General features: G+C 48.7%; 1 protein-coding gene across 1 annotated transcript in view; it reads left to right on the forward strand.

Annotated features, from left to right (window-relative positions):
- Positions 1 to 25,817, forward strand: part of ALYREF (Aly/REF export factor) — a 127,259-nt gene that overhangs the window by 7,610 nt on the left and 93,832 nt on the right. Inside the window, 2 exon segments of the mRNA XM_033960518.1 lie at positions 17,339 to 17,399; positions 17,402 to 17,469. Of these exon segments, the coding sequence (XP_033816409.1) occupies positions 17,339 to 17,399; positions 17,402 to 17,469 (129 nt within the window).

Consider the following 25,817-nt stretch of genomic DNA (forward strand, 5'->3'; position numbering starts at 1 on the left):
TATTAACCGCTTCCACTGTTTCGGTACCGCTTCACCTAACCTCATCGGTATCGATGCCAGTCCTATGCACCGGAGCCGAGAGCTCACCATCAATCGGTACAGACTTCGGCACCGGTGCGTCCGATAACTTCTCCGGACACGGTTATCGATGAGGTCGGGTAAGTCGATGCGCAAAACCCGACACATGCAAACGTCGACACCTGAGTCTCGGGACCATTCTTCCCATGTAAGGGACCCTGATTCTGTGGGGAGACTCAGAGGAACCCTTTCTTTCTGAAGGAGAATGTTCCTCAGAGGAGGAGGATTCGGCTGTCCCTGACCCATCCTCCAGACAGGCCACTTCCTCTTTCTCTAGTTTTTTGAAAGAGATGTGTGAGTCCTTGTCCATTCCTTTGGAGGCTGAATCCAAAAAGTCTAAAGCTTTTTTTGGATGCCCTTGATTTTGATCAGCCTCCAAAGGAATTTTTGAAACTTCCCCCTTCATGACATCTTGAGGGAAACTTTCTATAAGAATTTAGAGACTCCTTTAACTGTCCCAGGGGCCCCACGTAAACTGGATTCTCTATATAAGGTAATTCCCATTCCTGGGTTCGACAAACCTCAACTACCACATGAATCCTTATTTGTCGAATCCACCCTTAAAAAGACTTCAGGAGCCAGTGTATATGCATCTGTCCCTCCTGGCAGAGAAGGAAGGGCCATGGATAAATTTGGTAAGAGGCTCTACCAAAATGCTATGTTAGCTAATAGGGCTAGTAATTATGCTTTTCATTTTTCTTTTTATTTAAAGCATCTCCTTACCACCATGGCTTCTTTCGAGAAATATCTTCCTTCACGAAAGCATTCCGCTTTTCACACATGCTTGTCGTCTCTTCTCCAATTGCGTAAGTTTATGGTGAGCTCCATATATGACACTTTTGAACTTACATCCAGAGCGACAGCAATGTCAGTAGCTATGCGTCGTTTGGCCTGGCTTCGGGTATCCGAGCTTGATGTTAACCATCAAGATCGGTTAGCCAATGCCCCATGTCTAGGGGATGAGCTCTTTGGGGATTCCATGGACTCAACTACACAAAAGCTCTCTGCTCATGAGACGCGCTGGGATACCCTGCTTAAGAATAAAAAGAAGCCTCCTCCGCCAAGACCATACAGGCAGCAATCGGCCTATCAACGCCGTTTCACAGCCCGTCCATTGCCTACCACTGCTCAACAACCTAGGCGTCAGAGGCAACAGCAACGTCAGCCTCCCAGACAACAGCAACAGCAACAAGCTGTAAAACAACCTCCTCAGCAGAAGTCACAGCCCTTTTGACTTCATTCTCCCGCAGTATAGCCAGTATCCCTATTCCTGCTCTCCTGCCTCAACCAATAGGAGGTCGACTTTTCTCTGTTCCTCAGCGGTGGGAAGTGATCACTTCGGACCAATGGGTCCTCAACATCATCCGCCACGGCTACTCTCTCAAACTTTCAGACTCTCCCACCTCCAAAGCCTGCCAAAAGAGTCTGCTTTGAACAGTCCTCAATCAGCCCTCCTTATTCAGGAGGGTCCAATCCCTCTCCTTCTGAACGCTATAGAGGAAGTTCCTCTAGATCAAAAGGGGCAGGGATTCTACTCCCGTTACTTTCTAGTTCCCAAAAAGACAGGAGATCTCAGACCCATCCTGGATCTTCGCGATCTCAACATTCATCTAGTAAAAGAAAAATTCAAGATGCTTTCTTTAGCCATCCTTTATCCCCTTCTAAATCAATACGACTGGCTATGCTCCCTCGATCTCAAAGAGGCTTACACTCAACATACCGATCAATGTAACCTCAAGACCATATCTCCGATTCATGATCAATCATTGTCATTACCAGTACAAGGTGCTGCCCTTCGGTCTTGCCTCATCTCCAAGGGTATTCACCAAATGTCTCATTGTGGTGGCGGCTTTTCTACGCTCTCACCACCTGCATGTATTTCCTTACCTGGACGATTGGTTGATCAAAGACACTTCTGCCCAAGCGGTCCCTTCTGGCCACCAACCAAACCATCCAGTTTCTACAACTTCTGGGATTCGAGATCAATCTACCCAAATCTCATATCATTCCCACTCAGAGGCTTCAATTCATTGGAGCGATCCTAGATACACTCCTCATGAGAGCTTTCCTGCCATCCAATCGTCTCCAGACTCTTCAGTCTCTATGTCACCAGGTGCTTCCTCTGCCGTCCATCTCAGCAAGACAAATGATGGTACTCCTTGGGGCACATGGCATCCACAGTTCATGTCACACCTCATGCCCGTCTTCACCTGCGCACTCCTCAATGGACCCTTGCTACCCAGTGGTCCCAAGCGTCGGATCCTTGCTCACGACACATATCTGTGACATCATCTCTTCGTCAGTCTCTTCAATGGTGGGTTGGTATCCTCAAATCTATCCAGAGGTCTTCTGTTCCATCAGCCTCCTCATCAACTAGTCATCACCACCGACGCCTCTCTGTACGCATGGGGAGCTCACCTGAACGAGTTCCAGACTCAAGGTCTTTGGTCAGCCCAGGAAAGGAAGCATCAATCAATTTCCTGGAACTCAGAGCGATGTTTTACGCCCTCAAGGCCTTCCAACACCTTCTCTTTCCTCAGGTCCTTCTGTTGTGCACAGACAATCAGGTTGCGATGTACTACATCAACAAACAGGTGGGACAGGCTCTCGCCTTTTATGCCAGGAAGCCCAGAAGATCTGGAATTGGGCCATAGATCACCATCTCTTCCTGAAAGCTATATACATTCAGGGGAAACAGAATTCCTTAGCGGACAAACTCAGCAGAATTCTCCAACCTCACGAGTGGACACTCGATCCCGTAACTCTGCAGTCTATCTCTCGATCAATGGGCACTCCTCAGATAGACCTCTTTGCAGCTCCTCACAATCATCAGCTGCCCTATTCTGCTCCAGACTTTACTCTCCGCACCGTCTAACAGCAGATGCTTTTCTCCTCGACCTGGTCGAATCTGTATCCTGTACGCCCTTCCCTCCTCATGCCTCTCATGTTGAGAACCTTGTTCAAGCTCAAGAGGGAACGAGCCACCATGATTCTGATGCTCCGAGGTGGCCCAGGCAACATTGGTTCTCCCTTCTACTTCAACTCAGTTCCAGGGAACCTTTTCTTCTTCCTCTGTTTCCTTCTCTGCTTACGCAACAGCAGGGAACCCTTCTGCATCCCAACCTCCAGTCTCTACACCTGATGGCTTGGTATCTCTCGGGCTGAACTCGACTGATACTCTTTTGTCTCAGCCCGTTCGTTCCATTCTGGATGCCTCCAGGAAACCAGCCACTCTACAATGTTACCATCAAAAGTGGACAAGATTTTCTTCCTGGTGTCTTCTTCATCATCTTGATCCCACTTCCCTAGCAGTGGAGACGTTGTTGGATTATCTTCTTTCTTTGTCTGATTCTGGCCTGAAGTCCTCTTCCATCAGGGTCCACCTCAGTGCCATTGCAGCTTTTCATGAGCCAGTCCATGGAAAAACTTCTTTCAGCTCATCCCCTGGTATCCAGGTTCATGCGTGGGCTTTTCAATGTGAAACCACCTCTTAAAGCCCCTCCGGTTTATCTGGGATCTCAATGTGGTTCTTTCAGCTTTAATGAAGCCTCCATTTGAACCTTTAGCTACTTCTCCTTCAAATTTCTCACTTGGAAGGTACTTTTCCTTATTGCTCTTACCTCTGCCAGGAGAGTCAGTGAGCTTCATGCACTGGTTGCAGATCCACCTTTTACGGTCTTTCATCATGACAAGGTGGTTTGCGTACACATCCAAAGTTTCTCCCCAAGGTTGTCTCGGAATTTCATCTCAACCAATCCATTGTTCTAACCGGTTTTCTTTCCCAAACCTCATTCCCATTCTGGGGAACAAGCTCTGCATACTTTGGATTGTAAAAGGGCTCTTGCTTACTATCTGGAGCGTACGAAACCCCACAGATCAGTTCCCCCAACTTTTTCTGTCCTTTGATCCGAACAAATTGGGTACGTCCTGTTTCTAAACGCACGTTGTCTAATTGGCTAGCAGCGTGCATTTCTTTCTGTTATGCTCAGTCCGGACTGACACTGGAAGGTTCTGTCACGGCCCATAGAGTCAGAGCAATGGCAGCATCTGTAGCTTTCCTCCGTTCCACTCCTATTGAGGAAATCTGCAAAGCTGCTACTTGGTCCTCAGTTCACACTTTTACATCTCATTATTGTCTGGATGCATTCTCCAGAAGGGATGGTCACTTCGGCCAATCTGTATTACAAAATTTGTTTTCTTAATGGCCAACCTTCCCTCCATCCCTCTTTTTGTTAGCTTAGAGGTCACCCATCAGTCAAGAATAGCTGCCTGCTTGTCCTGGGATAAAGCACAGTTACTTACCGTAACAGGTGTTATCCAGGGACAGCAGGCAGATATTCTTGCGTCCCCCCCCACCTCCCCGGGTTGGCTTCTTAGCTGGCTTATACTAACTGAGGGACCGCGCGCCTCTGTCGGGCGGGAAGGCACTCGCGCGTGCGCGGTGCGGCCGAGCTAGAACTTTCTAAAAAGTTCTTAGAGTGCAATCACTCTAAAATTGTCCGTACCGGGGCTCCGTCGGTGCCGTCACCCATCAGTCAAGAATATCTGCCTGCTGTCCCTGGATAACACCTGTTACGGTAAGTAACTGTGCTTTACAGGCAATCCCCGGGTTAAGAGCGGGTTCCGTCTTTTTAAACTGTTCGTGAGTTGAATTTGTATGTAATTCTGATCCTAGTATTCTACCCATCTTCTCCACCACCTTGAGGCCCTTCTTGCATCCTGTTCCCTCTCCACCACCACATCCAATATTACTCCCTCTCGTCTCTCTCTTCTCCATGCATCTCTACCTCGCTCCTTTCCCAACAATAAACAGCCAATAAACTCCAGCTGAATGCCTCAAAGACTGAACTTCTCTGGATCAGGAAAAAGAACATTACTTTCACCCATCTGACACTATCCTGGGAATCCACCCCCTTAACAGTAAAAGACCAGGTACAAAGTCTTGGAACTATACTGGATGGCTACCTGTCCCTCTCCGCCTACGTCTCGCAGGTAGTCTCCACATCTTTTTACTACCTAAGCCAACTGTGAAGGATCAAACCCTACCTCCCAGAAATAGACTTAGCCCAACTGCTATATGCCCACGTACTTTCTAGACTAGTCTGCTGCAACTCCCTATTCAATGGCATCACTGCAAGAGATCTAAAATGCCTCCAAAAAGTCCAGAACTCAGCAATTCGACTCCTATATAGCCTCAGCTACCATGATCCCATTACTCCAGCACTCTATGCAGCTCACTGGTTACCAGTCAAAAAGCGATGCATCTTCAAAGCCCTAGTCATGACACACAAGAGATTCTACCAAAAAAACCCAGTCTACATAGCATCCAAGCTATGCTTATACATCCCTAACTTCCACCTCCACTCCAAAGCAGAACAAAGACTCAGCATTCCCATAGGGAGATCCCTCCGAGTGAGTACGGCGTATAAACGATCCTACAGTCATTTCCTACCTCAGCTATGGAACTGACTACCCACACAGATCAGGTCGTTAGACTCACTAATGACCTTCCTCAGAGCAGTAAAGACCTTCCTATTCTGCCAGTCATACCATTAAAAACTGCTTCCTCAATATACTTCTCCTAGTACTCTTCGTTATGACCAGTCTGGTCTCTAGAATAAGCTCTGTTATTGTCTACTGTAACCTATTTGTTGTCATGACTAGTCTGTCTTCAAATGATTGTGAATGTCTACTTGTAACTCGTTCTGGGAGAACGGGATAGAAATCGAAATAAATAAATGTCCAATAATTCTCTCTCCCTCCCTATGCCCAACAATTCTCTTTCTTCATCTCCCCATGTGCACCATCTCTCTTTCCCTCTCTGACATCCAATTCTCCCTTTATCCCAGGACAAGCAGGCAGCATATTCTTGACTGATGGGTGACGGCACCGACGGAGCCCCGGTACGGACAATTTTAGAGTGATTGCACTCTAAGAACTTGGAAAGTTCTGGTAGGCCGCACCGCGCACGCGCGAGTGCCTTCCCGCCCGACAGAGGCGCGCGGTCCCCAGTTTCTTAGTTTCCGCGGAGCTAAGAAGACGCGTTTCCTCAACGGCTGTTGAAGAAATATTTTTTCGATCTTCCCGCTCGCGTAAACCTTTGTTTTAATAAAGGTTTCTTTATTTCTTTATTATTTTCCTTTTTCAAAAAAAAAAAACTTAGTTGTTTTTTCTTTCTTTTTTCGTTTCGCCCCAGCGGGGCCTGTTGCCACAATCGAAGCCTCGGCTTTCGATTTGGCAGAGGCTGTCTTTACTTTCATGCCCCCATCAGCCCGGGGTTTAAAAGTGCCAGCGGTGCGCTAGGCCAATCTCACTGACAGACCCACATAACTGGTGTCTGCAGTGTCTTGGTCCCGACCATCAAGCGTCCACTTGCACCCGCTGTGCAACTTTGAAAAAAACGAACACTTAAAAACCGCCAAATCCAGCAGCGGTTGCTATTCGGTGCCGAGATGTCCGATTCCAATGTACCGGCACCGACCATCGATTGCATCTCAATCGGCACCCGACTTCATCGACACCGCGCAGATACCAGCGCCAGCGTCGCAACCAGCAGGTAAGCCGGCTAAGAATGCCTTCCCCGCTGGAGCGTCCTCCCGGTCTCTACTGCAGTGAGTCCAATCCTGCCGACCTCGAGGCGCCCACGGAAGCGATCCCGCTCCGATTGAAGTTAGCCCCTCGACATCGGGTTCTTCATCGGAGTGTCCGAGCGGCACCCAAGGTACCGCAGAAGAAAAAGGCGGTACCGGTGCCTTCACTGGACGAGCGCATTGCCGCCGTTCTGCAGGTACAGCTGAGAGAGCAATTCCAACAGCTACTACCTGCCTTTTTGCCCCAGAACCTTCCAGTTCCGGTACGGTCGGAGCCACCGGTGCCGATAGTAGAACGCCCTCTTTTATCGGCATCCACTTTATCGGTACCGGGTCTTACCACCTCATTGACCTCGATGCCGGTTTTAGCTCCAGAGCCTAAATCTCACCACCAGGCGGTTCAAACCTCGGTACCAGCACAACAGGTTACATCGCCTGGTACCGTATCCATGAGGTCGGGTAAGTCCACACATAAAACCCGACACCAAGAACCCTCCACACCAGAGTCTCGACACCATGGCTCTCAGGTTCGGGATCCTGATTTGTGGGGTGATTCTGAAGAGCCCTTTCTATCCGAAGGTGAATGCTCTTCTGATGAGGAGGAACACCTTGTTACCAATCCCTCTTCTCATCCAGATTCCGCATCTTTTCCTTCTTTTCTAAAGGAAATGTGTGAATCCTTGTCTATTCCCTTGGAGGCTGAGTCAAAGAAATCTAAGGCATTTCTTGATGCATTGGACTTTGACCAGCCTCCAAGGGAATTTCTTAAACTTCCTCTCCATGATATATTGAGAGAAACGTTTTATAAAAACCTTGAAACTCCCCTGACTGTCCCTGGAGCCCCTAGAAAACTGGACTCTTTATACAGGGTGATACCTATTCCTGGGTTTGATAAACCCCAACTCCCGCATGAGTCTCTTTTAGTGGAGTCCACTTTAAAGAAATCAGCGGGAGGCTAATGTGTATGCCTCAGTCCCCTCCTGGCGAGAGAAGGTGAAATCAATGGACAAATTTGGCAAGCGGCTATATCAAAATGCCATGCTTGCCAACAGATCAGGAAATTATGCTTTTCATTTCTCATTTTATTTGAAGCATTTAATCCAAACAATTTCTACCTTTGAGAAATATCTGCCTGATCGCAAAAAATCTGCTTTTAACACTTGTACCTCCTCTCTTCTCCAGTTGAGGAAGTTTCTAGTAAGATCAATTATGACACCTTTGAATTGACTTCTAGAGCCACGGCTATGTCAGTGGCTATGCGCAGGTTGGCATGGCTCAGGGTCTCAGAGCTGGAGGTAAACCACACAGACCGTCTAGCAAATGCACCTTGCTTAGGGGATGAGCTGTTTGGTGATTCCATGGATTCCACCACACAGAAGCTATCGGCGCATGAGACACGTTGGGATACTCTCCTAAAGAATAAAAAGAAGACTCCACCTGCTAGGCCTTTCCGACAACAATCGGCCTACCAACGCCGCTATGCTGCTCGTCCTTTGCCTCAGGCTACTCAACAGCCTAGACGACAAAGACAGCAACAACAACGTCAACCTCAGAGGCAGACGCAGCAGCAACAGAAACCTCCACCACCTCAAAAGTCTACTCAACCCTTTTGACGTGTTTCTCCTGAGCATAGCCAATATCATACCATCTGCCCATCTTCCCCAACCGATAGGAGGGCGCCTGACCCATTATCTCAGTCGGTGGGAGATCATTACATCCGACCAATGGGTCCTAAACATCATCCGCCACGGCTACTATCTCAACTTCCAGACTTATCCCGATCAAAGTCTACCAAAAGAATCTGCTTTGAACACTCATCAATCCTCTCTCCTGATACAAGAGGTTCAATCCCTCCTTCTTCTAAACGCCATAGAAGAAGTTCCTCTAGACCAGAAAGGTCAGGGATTTTACTCCCGTTACTTTCTAGTTCCAAAAGAAAACAGGAGATCTCAGGCCCATCTTAGATCTTCGAGATACTCAACAAATGCTTGGTCAAGGAGAAATTCAAGATGCTTTCTTTAGCAACTCTTTATCCTCTTCTCTCAATCAGGGCGAATGGCTATGCTCCCTCGACCTCAAGGAGGCTTACACTCATATTCCCATCCATCTAGCCTCCAGACAGTATCTCCGCTTCATGATCAATCACTGTCATTACCCAATACAAAGTTCTCTCCCTTCGGACTTGCTTCATCTCCAAGAGTGGTTCACCAAATGTCTGATTGTGGTGGCTGCTTTCCTTCGTTCACATCATCTGCAAGTTTTCCCTTACCTGGACGATTGGTTGATAAAGGCCAACTCTCCTCAAACAGTGCTACTGGCCACCAATCAAACCATCTTGTTCTTACAAATTCTGGGGTTCGAGGTCAATTTTCCCAAATCTCATCTCATCCCCACTCAGAGACTTCAATTCATTGGAGCGGTGCTGGACACGATCCTCATGAGAGCATTTCTGCCGTCCAACCGGCTCCACACTCTTCAAGTTTTGTGTCAACAGGTTCTTCCTCAAAGTTCCATCTCTGCCAAACAAATGATGATACTATTGGGACACATGGCTTCAACAGTACATGTCACCCCTCTGGCACGTCTTCACCTGCGCACACCTCAATGGACCCTTGCTACCCAGTGGTCCCAAGCGACGGATCCTTGCTCACGTCACATATCTGTGGACATCATCTCTTCGTCAGTCTCTACTAATGGTGGTTGGTATCCTCAAATCTATCCAGAGGTTCTTCTATTCCATCTACCTCCTCATCAACTAGTCATCACAACCGATGCCTCCCCGTATGCTTGGGGAGCTCATTTGAACGAGTTCCAAACTCAAGGTCTGTGGACAGCCCAGGAAAAGAAGCATCACATCAATTTCCTGGAACTCAGAGCGATGTTTTATGCCCTCAAGGCTTTCCAACATCTTCTCTTCCCTCAAGTTCTGCTCCTGTGCACAGACAATCAGGTGGCGATTGTACTACATCAACAAGCAAGGTGGAACGGATTCTCGCCTCTTGTGCAGGAAGCCCAGAAAATCTGGACTTGGGCCATAAATCATCATCTATTCCTGAAAGCGATTTACATTCAGGGAGAAAAGAATTCCTTAGCAGACAAACTCAGCAGAATTCCTCCAACCTCACGAGTGGACACTCGATCCTGTAACTCTTCAGTCCATCTTCGTTCAATGGGGCACTCCTCAGATAGACCTCTTTGCAGCTCCTCACAATCACCAGCTGCCCCTTTTCTGCTCCAGACTCTACTCGCCTCACCGTCTGGCAGCGGATGCGTTTCTCCTAGATTGGTCAAATCTGTTCCTGTATGCTTTCCCTCCTCTCCCTCTCATGTTGAGAACCTTATTCAAGCTCAAGAGGGAACGAGCCACCATGATTCTGATAGCTCCGAGATGGCCCAGGCAACATTGGTTCTCCCTTCTACTTCAACTCAGTTCCAGAGAACCTTTTCTTCTGCCTCTGTATCCTTCTCTGCTTACACAGCATCAGGAAACCCTTCTACATCCCAACCTACAGTCTCTGCACCTGACAGCTTGGTATCTCTCGGGCTGACTTCGAGTGATTCACTTTTGTCTCAGCCTGTTCGTTCAATTCTGAATGCCTCTAGGAAGCCGGCCACTCTGCAATGTTATCATCAGAAGTGGACACGTTTTTCTTCCTGGTGTCTTCTTCATCATCATGATCCCACTTCCCTTGCAGTGGAGACCTTGTTGGACTATCTGCTTTCGTTGTCAGACTCTGGTCTCAAATCCACTTCAATCAGAGTCCACCTCAGTGCTATTGCGGCTTTTCATGAGCCAGTCCATGGAAAAATCCTCTCAGCTCATCCCTTGGTGTCCAGGTTTATGCGGGGTCTTTTTAATGTGAAACCACCTCTTAAAGCCCCTCCTGTTATCTGGGATCTCAATGTAGTTCTATCCGCTTTAATGAAGCCTCCATTTGAACCCTTGGCTACTGCTCCTTTCAAGTTCCTCACTTGGAAGGTACTTTTCCTTATTGCTCTTACCTCTGCCAGGAGGGTCAGTGAGCTACATGCACTAGTTGCGGATCCACCTTTTACAATCTTTCATCATGACAAGGTGGTTCTACGTACACATCCAAAGTTTCTCCCTAAGGTTGTCTCTGATTTTCATCTCAACCAATCCATTGTTCTGCCTGTCTTCTTTCCGAAACCTCACTCGCATTCTGGAGAACAGGCTCTACATACTTTGGACTGTAAGAGGCTCTAGCTTACTATTTAGAGCGTACTAAGCCCCACAGATTCAGCTCCCCAGCTCTTCCTGTCATTTGATCCAAATAAATTGGGTCGTCCTGTTTCTAAACGTACGTTGTCTAATTGGCTAGCAGCGTGCATTTCATTCTGTTATGCTCAGACAGGACTGACACTGGAAGGTTCTGTCACTGCCCATAGAGTCCGAGCTATGGCAGCATCTGTAGCTTTCCTCCGTTCTACTCCTATTGAGGAAATCTGCAAGGCTGCTACTTGGTCCTCAGTTCATACTTTTACATCTCATTATTGTCTGGATGCTTTTTCCAGACGGGATGGACACTTCGGCCAATCTGTTTTGCAAAATTTGTTTTACCTAATGGCCAACCTTCCTTCCATCCCTCTTTTTGTTAGCTTTGGAGGTCACCCATCAGTCAAGAATATGCTGCCTGCTTGTCCTGGGATAAAGCACAGTTACTTACCGTAACAGGTGTTATCCAGGGACAGCAGGCAGATATTCTTGCGTCCCTCCCACCTCCCCGGGTTGGCTTCTTAGGCTGCTATATCATAACTGGGGACCGCGCGCTCTTCTGGCCTGGGCGGGAAGGCACTCTGCTGCAGTGCCGCGGTGCGGCCTACCAGAACTTTCCAAGTTCTTAGAGGGCAATCACTCTAAAAATTAAACATAGAAACAGAGAAATAGACGGCAGTTAAGGAAGGGGGGGGCCCAAGGCTCATCAAGAGTCTATGCCCACTCCAGTGATCCTCACTATCTATCTTGCGGATTAGATCCCACATGTCTATCCCATCTGTGCCTTAAAATCCGCCCATCACTGGTGGCCTCAATAACCCGAAGTGGAAAACTATTCAGCGATCAACCAACCTTTCAGTGAAGAAGAACTTCCTGATGTCACTGTGCAGTTTCCCGCCCCTGAATTTCCACGAATGCCCCCTTGTTGCCGCGGGACCCTTGAAGAAGAAGATGTCTTCATTCCACCTTGATGCGGCCCGTGCGATATTTGAATGTCTCGATCATATCTCCCCCTCTCTCGACGCTCCTCGAGTGAGTTAGGAGCTGCAATTCCCCAACCGCTCCTCGTACGGGAGCTCCCTGAGTCCCGAGACCATCCTGGTGGCCATTCTCTGGACCGACTCCAGTCTCAGCACATCCTTGCGGTAATGCGGCCTCCAGAATTGCACACAGTACTCCAGGTGCGGTCTCACCATGGATCTATATAGTGGCATAATGACTTCAGGTTTACGGCTGATGAACTCCTGCGTATGCAACCTATGATTTGCCTTGCTTTGGATGAAGCTTGCTCCACTTGGTTTGCCGACTTCATGTCTTCCCTGACAATCACTCCCAAGTCTCTTTCTGCTACAGTTCTTGTCAGGATTCTCGCCATTTAGGGTGTAGATCTTGCATGGATTCTGGCTTCCCAGGTGCATGACTTTGCATTTTTTGGCATTGAAACTGAGTTGCAGGACCTAGACCAGTGCTCCAGCAGAAGTAAGTCATGCACCATATCGTCTGTCATTTGCTTTTTTGTCTGTTGTGCTTTTGTGCTCACTTACATTGCACAGTTTGGCATCATCGGCAAACAATGTTATTTTACCTCGAAGCCCTTCTGTCAGGTCTCTTTATATAGATGTTGAACAAGATCGGGCCTAGGACGGAGCCCTGTGGCACTCCACTTATCACCTCCGACATCTCGGAGGGAGTGCCATTCACCATCACCCTTGTCCGTACCGGGGCTCCGTCGGTGCCGTCACCCATCAGTCAAGAATATCTGCCTGCTGTCCCTGGATAACACCTGTTACGGTAAGTAACTGTGCTTTCTATTCCCTCCCCCACCTCAGCATCTCTTTCCCTCATTCCCTCCATTCTTCCATCCTATGGCTCATGCTCCTTCTCCCTCCCTCCATTCTGTGTCACAAGTTCATGCCCCCTCCCTCTTCCTTCCATCCTTTATCCGAAGTTTGTGCTCCCTCCTGAGTCCCAACGTTCCTCTCTCTCTCTTCCCTCCATTCTGTGCCCCAAGTATGTGCCTCTCTCCGGTGGGTGTTTACTTCTTCTGGCCAGCTTCCTCCTTCCAGCCGCAGTAGTTTCTCTGCACAAAGCCATGGGTGGCGGCTTCTACAACGCATTCCACAGCTGAACTGGAAGCCTTCCCTCTGACATCAGAGGATAGGCTTCCCGTCTCAGCCCCACCGCCCACGGCTTTGTTTAGAGAAACTACTGCAGCTGGAAGGAGGGAGCTGGCCAGAAGAAGGTAAACATCTGCTGGAGGGAGGCACATACTTGGGCACAGAATGGAGGGACTAAGGGAGAGGGGTGTGTTGAGACACCAAAGGTAGAACAGGACCCCCCATTCGTAAGTACGAGTGACGTAAAACGGGGACTTGCCTGTATTTATTTCACTTATATCCCATCTACAACCTAAAATGGTTTCCATTCCTAAAACATTCACAAACCAAACCAACAAATGGTGCTATCACATATCACAAAAAAACCCCAAACCTTCCTCTTTACACTCTCCTCTACTCCCCTGGATAAATTTGTCAAACTGCCAAAAAGCCTTGGGGAGTAAGTGTATGTTTAACAATTTGTTTAACTGCCTCACTGTGTGCAAAAACGTACATAACCTGACAGTTTGTTCCACAACACAAGACCAGCTATGGAAAAGCCATTGCTCTCATCTCGGTAGTGTGCATTAACATGGACTTCACATCTGAAAAATGCATCCTCGGCTCAGACCTCAAACTGTGCTTTGGACAATACCAGCTGTGATAGATGCTGCATTCATTTTATAAATCTTTATTCATTTTAGATTTTTCAACAAGTGTACAGAAAAATCATCATTCAATATACAACATCACTTGAAACTCTACAATTTCTCAAGAAAAAGATTTTATCCCAACCCACCCTCCCAAAAATTATAATCAAATAAAAATATATCACATAAAATAATAACATAGATCATTTGTTCTATAATTTATTATTGAAAGCCACATAACCTGCCCCCCACCCTCAAAACAATATATATTAAGTAGTGAAAAATGCTGATTATTCATTATAATAACTTATTAATGGCCCCCACACATCCTTAAATTTATTAAAATATCCTTTTTGAACTGCAAGCGCTCTTTCCATTTTATACATGTGACACACCGAGTTCCACCAAAAACAATAATTTAATCTTGTATCAATCTTTCCAGTTATATGTTATTTGCTGAATGGCAACTCCTGTTAAAATTATTAAAAGTTTATTATTATTAGAGGATAACTGACTTTTAGCTCTCATAGACATGCTAAATAGAATTGTGTCATATGACAATGCTACGTGATTTTCTAGCATACAATTTATTTGATCCCAAATTGACTGCCAAAAAGCTTTAATAAATGGACAATAAAACAATAAATGATCTAAAGTTCCAGCCTCGAGATGACAATGCCAACATCTATTAGACTTAGAGCAATCCAATTTTTGTAAACGAACAGGGGTCCAGAGTGTTCTATGCAATAGAACAGAACCATGTTTGCCTCATAGATGCAGACATTGTACATCTCATCCTCAGGACCAAATATGTGGCCATTGAGATGCATTAATTTGATGCTTAATCTCAATGCTCCAAATATCTCTAAGTCCAGTCTTTGGTTTCTTATTCGAATAGCCAGATAATAATTTATACCACTGCGCGGCCTGGTGACCCTGAAAGTCTGCCTGAAAGCATAAGAAATCTAAACTAAATTGATTATTAAGAGATTTCCATTCAGGAACCCCTGCCTGAATAGCCTGCTTCAGTAGCAACCACTTAGAGCTTTGTTTTTATCAAGGCCAAATTTATATTGCAACCCTCCATCACTAGATTGTTAACCTCAACATCTGACTCAAAGCATTCCGTAAAGAAATCAAAACGCTGCTATTCCAAAAAGTATATACAATCTACCTAATCTCCCTCTCCTCTTCCACCGACCAGGTTTGCTCACTTCCCTGGCACCATACCCTCAATTGACCAAAAATATATATAAAAAAAAATAAATAAAAATACCTGGAACCTAATTCATCCTACTGAATACCAATTACCTACCAACGTATGGAAAAAGACTATTTGATATGTATAGTAATGTAACCTGATTTATCTTCCATTGTTATTATGTCTACACACTCATTCTGTCATTAAGTCTATACCCTCAATCTGTATTCTCCAATGTCATGTACCCTCCTGGAAATGTCCAGCTCTCTTCTTATGTAATCCGCTTTGAACCGCAAGGCACCAAGCGGAATAAAAATCACTAATGTAATGTAATGTAACTGTGAAAAATCCAGCAGTTTACCATTAGATATAACATCATTTAAGGTTCGTATACCTGCTTTAATCCAGTCCTTCAGACAATCTTAAAACCGCCTATTTGAATCCTGATATGTAGATTTTTGAATTGGAAGAGGTGTTAAATTGTTAATATACTGTAAAGTTTTCCATGTGTCCATAAATAATCTATTGTTTTTTACGTATCCTAGGCATTTTTAATACTGAGAAGATGACAAAGCCTAATGGGAAACATGAGTTGCCATTCTAACCATAACCAATCTGGTAGCTTTTCCATGAGTTCTGGAAAGACCCAATACATACCAAAAATACATACAAAAATGGTAAAAGGGCTGGAACACTGCTTCATACGCCGAGAGGCTGGATAGGCTGGGGCTCTTCTCTCTGGAGAAAAGGAGACTCAGGGGAGATATGATAGAGACCTTCAAGATCATGAGGGGCATAGAGAAGGTGGATAGGGACAGATTCTTCAGGCTGAAGGGGTCAACAGGCACGAGGGGGCATTCGGAGAAACTGAAGGGAGACGGGTTCAAAACAAATGCAAGGAAGTTTTTTTTCACCCAAAGGGTTGTGGACACTTGGAATGCGCTACCGTGAGAGAAGTGATCAGGCAGAGTACGGTACAGGGATTCAAGCAGGGATTGGACGGATTCCTGAGGGATAAAGGGAATCGTGGGATACTGAGTAAACCAACCTGGTCGTGCATGTGCAAGACCGGAGGGCTAGGACTTCGATGGGAGGGCAGAACTTAAATGGGAAACCAAGGTGGCAGGGGAGCCCCTTCTGATGATTCAGACAGGCCTTGGCCTGTTTTGGCCACCGCGGGAGCGACTGCTGGGCAGGATGACCAGAGGCACTGCTTATGTTCTTATACCATGGCGCATAATAGATGCTGCATTCTTTTTTGAGAGAATCCATATTGCTTTGTCCTTTCCCAGGTCCCTGCTCCACCTTTTCAACCATCTCGTCCTTCCTAAAGAGATTGAACCATGTCGCTGTAATAATAACAATATCTAAGTCTGCATCTAACATCAGAGTTTGCAGGTCCTGCATCGGTGCTCCTTGCTTTCCAGCTGTGTTTTATTTATTCTCGTCTTCTGTATAGTTTTTGCTGTGTCTCCCCTTCTGTGTTACTGCTAAATGAGTTGTTGAAATGGTTTTATTTTGTTCTTCATTGTTGGTTCACCTTTGCTGGGAATTCCTTTAAGTGTAAAATGCCAGTTGACACATTATTAGACACACAAAAATATTTACCAGATATGTTGACGATCTTTTAATTTTACTGCCAAAGCTGGAAATGCATGATAGAGCCTGGGAGATGCAAAGGGTGCATGCCTGGCATTGCAGTTCAAGAATTGCTGACCTAGATAGACGTTTAGGAAATAGAGAATTTTTTAGGAAAAAAATAAGAACATAAGAATTGCAGCTGCTGGGTCAGACCAGTGGTCCAACATGCCCAGCAGTCCGCTCCTGCGGCGGCCCTTAGGTCAAAGACCAGTGCCCTAACTGAGTCTAGCCTTACCTACGTACGTTCTGGTTCAGCAGGCACTTGTCTAACTTCGTCTTGAATCCCCTATAACAGCCTCCGGAAGAGCGTTCCAGTTTTCCACCACTCTCTGGGTGAAGAAGAACTTCCTTATGTATACTGAGAACTTGAAATTCTCTTATGTAATGCTTTTGCCATTGGTTCTCAACTATGTCATCACCAATTCTTTTTCATTTTGTAATACACTAGAAATCTCTTTTCTGGACTAAAACACTATAAATGTTCTTAGAGGACCTCTTGATATGGGAATAAGCATGATTGAGCCAGATTTTTTAAAGCTTACTTAATTCCTCCATTCCCATACGTTTAGGGCTATGCTTACCAATGTGAATTCATGCACATTGGATTTGAAGCCCTCTGTGGCAGGGAGCTATGTGTTTGTTGTACCTTGAGCTAGCCTTTGGAAAGGTGAATAATTAAATCTAAAACAATCCAAGGGCTACCAATGTTTCAGGGAATGCGTGTCATGCCAGGGCTGCTGCGGCTGCTTCCTTTGTGGGCAGCTTATTTTTTTTTTTTTGGTGGGGGGGGGAGGTTATGGCGACATACAGGAAAGGAAGACCAATACAATATTCTTTTGTTTCTACAGCCAAAACAGCTTCCTGACAAGTGGCAGCATGATCTGTTTGACAGTGGATTTGGGGGTGGAGCTGTGTGGAGACTGGTGGAAAACTCCTGGTTTCTAATCTTGATTTTGGTGTGTCAGATGCAGATATTCAGGTAAGGAAATTCTCCCTGTGTCTAGAGATCTCAAAATGGAGTTAATAAACACAGAAACTGAATTCTTCTACTTTATCCCAGGACAAGCAGGCATGATATTCTCACATGTGGGTGACGTCATCTACGGAGCCCCAGCGCGACAGCTTTTCAAGGCAAACTTGATTGAAGTTTCAAGTTTGCACACTGCACCACGCATGTGCGTAGCCTTCCTGCCCACTAGAGGGCGCATCTCCACCTCGTGGTCCTCAGTTCAATTTCATCCGCGGAGCCAGAAGCCCTGTGGAAAATTGTGCTCTTCAATTTGCCTTCTGTCGCCGCGGCTGTGTCCTGTTTTCGACGCGGTCGCTGCGTTTTTCTTTGTTCTTTTGTTGATTTCTTTCAGTTTTCGTCGGAAAAAAAAAAAAAAAAAAAAGTTTTATTTTTCTTCCGTCGCTCTGGGGGCTCCGGTAGCCGCGGCCGTGGGACCTCGTCTGTTCCCGGCCGCTTTTTGGGCCCATGTCCCGTCCTGTGACGGGCTTTAAAAAGTGCAGTCCGGTGCGACCGACCTCTTGTCCCATCACAGACCCTCACCGGTGCTGTTTGCGGTGCTTGGGCCCTCAGCACCCGACTGACTCTTGTTCCCGGTGTGCCACTTTTCAGAAAGGGCTCTCAAACGCCGCCGGGCCCGCATGGCGGAACTTTTCGCCGTTGATTCCCCGGCGGGGAAGGGCCTCGAGTTCGGCCTCGGCTTCGGCCCCGGCCTTGACCTCGGCCTCGACCTTGGCCTCGGTGCCCCTCGTCTTCGCCACTTCCTTCGGTCCAGCGAAGCCTGTTGCCTCGTCCAAGCCTGCCTCGGGTAAGTCTTCACTTCCCTCCTCAGCTCCGGGATTGACCAAGAAGCCTTCCTCGGGCTCCTCGACGGCGGGAGGGTCTTCCTCCGCCCAGCCCAAGGTGTCCAAATCGATAGCCCCGAGGGAATACTCGAGACCGAGGTCGCCCTCCGCGGAGCATCGACCGGACTCGGTGCTGCCACCTATGATGGGGATCCCGGCTTTCCAGGACTTGCTCCGGGCTTTGATCGCCTCGGAGCTGTCCGGGGCCATTGAGCACCTGCAGCAGGCTTCGGCCTCGACTGCATCGGTCTCGGCTGCCCCGCGGTTGGCGACCTCGGTCTCGGGTACTGTGGCTTCGGGCCCCGAGGCTCGTACTACCTCGACCCCGGCTTTGCCCTCGGACCCGGCATCGGTGGTCCAGCCTGAGCGTAGCGTGCGGCCCCGTGACAGGATGCGCCGGGTGCGGAGGATCTCGTCCTCTTCTTCCTCGAGGTCCTCACGAGGCTCCTCGCCTTCGGGCAGGCCTCGGGCGAGGCGCCGTCCGAGGAAGGCCAAGCGATCTCGGGCCTCGCCTCGGAGGCGCGGTCACTCGTCGCCGCTCGGGGGCGAGACCTTACAGGTCTCGGAGCACCGCCTGGATAACCCTAGTCTTTTTTGCTCCCCTGTCAGAGAGTGTTCCCGTGCCTCCTCGCCGGGGCGGAAGGGGACGGGCCTCGATACCTCGTACCCCGGGGGGTTCCCCAAGGGTTCCTTCAGGCATGACCGGTCCCCGACCCCCTCGAGGTCCCGGGAGCGAGCCTCATGGGGATCGGGGTCGGGTAGAGAGCCGAGGTACTCCCGCGAGGCCTCCCCCTTCTGCTCGGCGGGGAGATCTCGGACCCCTTCTCCGCCTGCCAGACCTTCGTCATTCTCCAGGTTTGTGCAGGATATGGCGGGTGCTTTGGGCGTGGACTTGTTGGCAGGTTCCCATTACACCAAAGAGTTTTTGGAAGAGCAGGATCTTCCTACTCCCCCAAGGGAATCCCCTCTCCTTCCGCTGAATAAGGTCCTTCATCAGACCTTCCTCAGAAATTTGGAAGCCCCTCTTACGGTCACGGTGGTGCCGTCTAAGATGGAGTCGAAATACCGGACCTTTCCTCCTAAGGGGTTCGAGAGGGCACAACTCTCTCACCAATCGCTCCTGGTGGAGTCGGCGCTTAAGAGGACGCAACCTTCCAGGGTGTCTGCAGCGGTCCCGCCTGGGAGGGAAGGGCGGACCCTCGACAAATTTGGTCGTCGCCTCTACGCTAACTCTCTGATGGCGACGAGGGTCCTAAATTACGCCTTTGCATATTCTTCGTACTTGTGTAACATGGTGAAGGACCTCCCCAGTTATCGGGACGTCATACCTGATTCCCATAGGGAAAAGTTCGTCACCTTTATGTCAAATCTCTTTCAACTACGCCTGTACCTATTCCATGCTGTGTACGACGCCTTTGAACTCGCCTCGAGGGTATCGGCCTGTGCGGTGGCTATGCGCCGGCTGGCATGGCTCCGTACCCTCGAGATGGACCCCAACCTGCAGGAGCGTTTGGCGAATTTGCCCTGCGTGGGTTCTGAGTTGTTTGACGACTCCATGGAGGCGGCGACCAAACGTCTGTCGGAGCAGGAGCGCTCCTCTTGCCTCCCCTGGTCCGCCCTAAACCTAAGGCCCCGCCGCAAAAACCTTTTCGGCAGCCCCCGAGAAGATACCGCAGAAATCTACGCCGGCCTTCTCGAGACCTCCGCCCCGACGCCCACCCCAACAGGGTAGGGGAGGTCAGTCAAAACCCCCAGCGCAGGGAGCGTCCAAGCCTGCGCCGTCCTTTTGACGGGATGTGCGGTTGGGGGCGGGCCCCCTCCGCAGTATCGCCGGACCCCCTCTCCATCGGGGGGGGTCGACTCAGGTCCTTTTTACGGGGCTTGGACCGAGATTACATCCGACGCATGGTGCTCCGGACCATCTCCGAGGGCTATTCGCTCAACTTCTTAGCGCAGCCTCCAGACATGCCACCCAGCGCTTGCCCGTCCAATCGGAGCCAGTTGGCCCTTCTCCTGGTCGAGGCCAGGGCCTTGTTGAGCCTACGGGCAATGGAGCTTGTCCCTCTCGACCAGCGGGGTCGGGGTTTTTACTCCCGTTACTTTTTGGTCCCGAAAAGACCGGGGATTTGCGCCCCATTTTGGACCTACGGAAGCTCAACCAGGTTTCTGGTTCGGGAGAAGTTCCGGATGTTGTCGCTTCCGGTTTTGTACCCCCTGTTGGAGGAAGGGATTGGATGTGCTCCCTGGACTTGAGGAAGCATATACCCATGTTCGGTGCATCCCGCTTTCCGCAAGTTCTTACGGTTCAAAGTGGGAGATTTGCACCTTCAGTATCGGGTCCTTCCCTTTGGTCTGGCGTCGTCCCCTCGGGTATTCACAAAGTGTATGGTGGTAGTCGCGGCGGCCCTGCGCTCTCGGGGGCTACAGGTCTTTCCCTACCTGGATGATTGGCTGATCAAGGCCCCGACCAAGGAGGGAGTTATCTTAGCGACCCAACAGACTATCATCTTACTTCAACGTCTAGAGTTCGAAGTGAACTTCCCAAGTCTCAGTTGTGCCGGCTCAGTCTCTCCAGTTTATAGGAGCCGTGCTGGACACGGTTCGCCTCCGCTCTTTCCTCCCCCTCCTCGGCGGGAGGCCTTGCTGCGGTTAAGTCGCCAAGTTTTGAGGCAATCCGTGGTGTCGGCTCAGCGTATGATGATCCTTCTGGGCCACATGGCATCGACGGTCCACGTCACTCCCTTCGCCCGCCTGCATCTGAGGCTTCCTCAGTGGACTCTGGCCTCTCAATGGCGGCAGGATCGCGACCCAGTCTCTTGTCTGATAACAGTGACTCCTTCTTTGAGACACTCGCTCCGTTGGTGGACCGACTCTTCCAGTCTTTCAGGGGGTTTGCTGTTTCTCGTTCCTCCGTGTCGCAAGGTCCTGACCACGGACTCCTCGGAGTACGCGTGGGGGGCACATCTCGACGGTCTGCGAACGCAGGGTCTATGGTCGGCCGAGGACCGTCTTTGTCACATCAATGTGTTGGAGCTTCGTGCCATTTTCTGGCTGCTCGAGCTTTCTGCCACCTACTGCACGATCAAGTAGTGCTCGTGCGGACGGACAACCAGGTGGCGATGTATTATGTAAATCAAGCAAGGGGGGACGGGCTCTTGGCCCCTATGTCAGGAAGCACTGCGCCTTTGGGAATGGGCGGTCTCCCAGAACATCTTCCTGCGGGCGGTTTATATTCAGGGAGAGGACAATTGTCTGGCCGACAAACTCAGTCGTCTCCTTCAGCCGCACGAGTGGTCGCTCAACTCCCGAGTGCTGCGCGAGGTCTTCGACCGCTGGGGACTCCTCAGGTGGATCTGTTTGCTTCTCCGGAGACTCACAAACTGCCCCTTTTTTGTTCGAGGATGTACTCCCCGGGACCGTCTCGAGGCCGATGCTTTTCTTCTCGACTGGGGAGAGAGGTTTCTCTATGCATTTCCTCCTTTCCCTCTGATCTTGAGGACCCTGGTTCATCTGAAATCGTCCAGAGCCACAATGATTCTCATTGCGCCTCGTTGGCCTCGTCAGCACTGGTTTTCCCTGCTCCTTCAACTCAGTGTCAGGGAACCTCTACTTCTGCCTGTTTTTCCCTCTCTGCTGTCTCAGAGTCGGGGTTCGCTGCTGCATCCCAATCTTCAGTCCTTACATCTGACGGCTTGGTTCCTTTCCCCCTGACTTCGGCGGTCAGGGAGGGGTTGGAAGCCTCGCGCAAGGTCTCGACTCGGCTTTGTTACTCCCAGAAGTGGACCAGATTTTCATCCTGGTGTTCCTCGCACAGTCTGGATCCGAGTTCGGTTCAGGTGTCCTCGGTTCTGGAATATTTGTTGCATCTGTCCAAGTCTGGGCTGAAGACGTCTTCTATTAGGGTGCATCTTAGTGCGATTGCGGCTTTCCACCGGCGATTAGAGGGGCGATCCCTCTCTCTTCATCCTCTGGTGGTTCGGTTCATGAGGGGCCTAGTGAATGTTAATCCTCCTCTGAAGCCCCCTCCTGTGGTTTGGGATCTTAATGTGGTCTTGGCTCAGCTGATGAAATCTCCTTTTGAGCCTATTGACAAGTCCCTTCTTAAGTTTCTCACTTGGAAGGTGATCTTTTTGATTGCGCTCACGTCTGCTCGTAGGATTAGTGAGCTGCAGGCTCTGGTTGCGGACCCGCCTTTTACTGTGTTTCATCATGACAAGGTGGTTCTACGCACCCATCCTAAATTTTTACCTAAGATTGTTTCTGATTTCCACCTCAGTCTATTGTTCTTCCGGTGTTCTTCTCGAAGCCCCACTCTCATCCAGGTGAGGCGGCACTTCACACACTTGACTGTAAGAGGGCGTTGGCCTTTTATCTCCAACGTACCAAATCTCACCGGAAGGTTGCTCAATTGTTTGATCCTAATCGTCTGGGACACCCTGTTTCCAAGCGCACCTTGTCAAACTGGCTGGCCGCTTGTATTTCTTTTTGCTACGCTCAGGCTGGTCTTACGCTTCCGGGTCGAGTCACGGGGCATAAGGTCCGGGCGATGGCAGCTTCTGTTGCGTTCCTCCGTTCTACTCCTGTGGAGGACATATGTAAAGCTGCCACTTGGTCTTCGGTTCATACGTTCACCTCCCACTACTGTCTGGATACTTTGTCCAGAAGCGACGGCCGGTTTGGCCAGTCGGTGTTACGTAATCTGTTTTCCTAAATTGCCATCCTCCCACCTGCCCTTTTTTGGTTGGCTTGGAGGTCACCCACATGTGAGAATATCATGCCTGCTTGTCCTGGATAAAGCACAGTTACTTACCGTAACAGGTGTTATCCAGGGACAGCAGGCATATATTCTCACAACCGCCCACCTCCCCGGGGATGGCTTCTTTGCTTGATATGGAACTGAGGACCACGAGGTGGAGATGCGCCCTCTAGTGGGCAGGAAGGCTAGCACATGCGTGGTGCAGTGTGCAAACTTGAAACTTCAATCAAGTTTGCTTGAAAAGCTGTCCGCGCTGGGGCTCTGTAGATGACGTCACCCACATGTGAGAATATATGCCTGCTGTCCCTGGATAACACCTGTTACGGTAAGTAACTGTGCTATCTGTCATAGAGCAGTAATTGGTGATACAGCACTGAAGCAGCATGACCCGTCTAAAGTTGTAACTGATTTGAGTTCTGACACTGTGGATACTTGTGAAATATCACAAATGATTGATAGACTGAAGCTTGAAGAAAAATAAGTATAATTGACTAAACTGTGTAAAATATAATTCAAATTTTCCTTATCCTTGAGTCCTGATTTTATTACAGGAGTTTGCATCTGGCCTCAGTTGTCTGCAAATGCCAGTGCAAACACACCCGCTCTGATGCGACTGATAAATGTGTGGGTGTATTCTAGTGGTATGTTACTAGTCTACAAAATGCATTCATACATCGGGAGCACGCCCCTAGGAACACCTACATGTGCACGTATAAGTAATGTGTAATTGCAGTCATGTTGCCAAACGCCGATGCATTTTTGAAAGCCCATTCCAAGTAGTACTTGTAGTTATGGCTTTGATAAGGACTGGCAGAATGTAGTTTTCTTCTCTCTGAATTGTGAGGCTGGGCTATTTCTTTGCTGTTGTTTAAGTTTCGAGTTTTATTTTAGTTTGATGAATTGCTTATTTCGTTTTACTAAGCGAGATACAACATTAATAAAAAATATAAGCATATGTTTAGACATATTTAAAATAGTGGGTTAGACAAATAGACTTACAGACCAATCAGTACACAAGGTAGAAAGGAACAGAACTATAATTCAATGCTTTAAAGCACAGAGGATGAACCATTAGGGAGGGAAGAGTGGAAACCAAGAAGAAAATTAATATAAAATTTGAGCATAATTTAAAGATTAAAAGCATCTTTTAAAAAGAAAACTATTTAAGTTACTTTTAAAATGACTCAAATCATTTTCCGCTCTTAAATGCTGAGGCAAGGTGTTCCAGAGTTGCGGAGCCATCACTGAAAACATATCATGTTGTCGAGTTCCAATAACTTTCAAAGAGGGGACCACTATAAGCTTTTGATCAGTGGACCGGAGGAGAACGCGAAGTGCTATAAGGGATAAGTAATTTATTAATGAATTGAGGGTTTTTAAATACTAAAAGTAAAATTTTAAAAGTAATACAATGGTTATTGGGAGCCAGTAAGATTTAATCAGAAAAGGAGTACATTATCATATTTTTTACCATTATGAATGAGTTTAACGGCAGTATTCTGAAATATCTGAAAGCACTTCTTTTCTTTTTGCGTGATATTTATAATAAAGAGTTACAGTAATCGAGCTTTGTAATAATTAAAGAATGAATTAATATTTATCCCAGGACAAGCAGGCATGATATTCTCACATGTGGGTGACGTCATCTACGGAGCCCCAGCGCGGACAGCTTTTCAAGCAAACTTGATTGAAGTTTCAAGTTTTGCTACACTGCACCACGCATGTGCATGCCTTCTTGCCCACTAGAGGGCGCATCCCCACCTCGTGGTCCTCAGTTCAGCTTTTTCCGCGGAGCCAGAAGCCCTGTGGAAATTGAGCTCTGCTAGTTTTGCCTTCTGTCACCGCGTTTGGGTGATTTCGCTCGGTCGCTGTGCTTTATTTTAATTTGTCAATCGTTTTTTTTTTTTTGTTATATATAAAAAAAAAAAAAAAAAAGTTTTTGTTCTTCGGTTCGGCTCCGGGGGCCCCCGTGAGCCGCGGCCGCGGGCCGTTGTTTGTTTCCAGCCTTTGGGTTTTCATGTCCCGTCCCTTGACGGGTTTTAAGAAGTGCATCCGGTGTGATCGGTTGCTTTCTATTACCGATCCTCACCGGTGGTGCTTGCTCTGTTTAGGGCCCGAGCATCCGACAGACTCTTGTGCCATGTGCTCGACTTTCCAGGCCAGAGCGCTCCGCCGACGCCGTGCCAGGATGGCGGAGCTTTTCGCGGTCGACTCCACGGCGGGGAAGGCCTCGACGTCGGCTTCGGCCCCGGCCTTGACCTCGGCCTCGGGATCCTCAACCTCGCCGCGTCCCTCGACTTCATCGAAGCCTGCTGCTCCGTCCAAGCCTGCCTCGGGTAAGTCCCTGCTTCCGTCCTCAGCCCCAGATCGATGAAGAAGCCATCCTCGGGCTCCTCGACAGCGGGTGGGTCGTCCTTGGCCCAGGCCAAGGTAGCCAAACCTAGTGCCCCGAGGGAATACTCGAGACCGAGGTCGCCCTCCAGGGAGCACCCCCCGGCCTCGGATCTACCGGCCATGATGGGGATCCCGGCTTTCCAAGACTTGCTCCGAGCCTGGATTACCTCGGAGCTGTCCGGAGCCATAGAGCAGTTGCAGCAGGCTTCGGCCTCGACTGCACCGGCCTCGACGGTCCCGGCCTCAGTGGCCTCGGTCTCGGAACCCTCGACTTCGGGTGCTGGGACGGCCCCAACCTCGACTCCGACCTTGCCCTCGGCTTCGAC

This window comes from Geotrypetes seraphini, chromosome 10 (genome assembly GCF_902459505.1).
Source record: "Geotrypetes seraphini chromosome 10, aGeoSer1.1, whole genome shotgun sequence".
In the NCBI taxonomy this organism is placed as follows: Eukaryota; Metazoa; Chordata; class Amphibia; order Gymnophiona; family Dermophiidae; genus Geotrypetes; species Geotrypetes seraphini.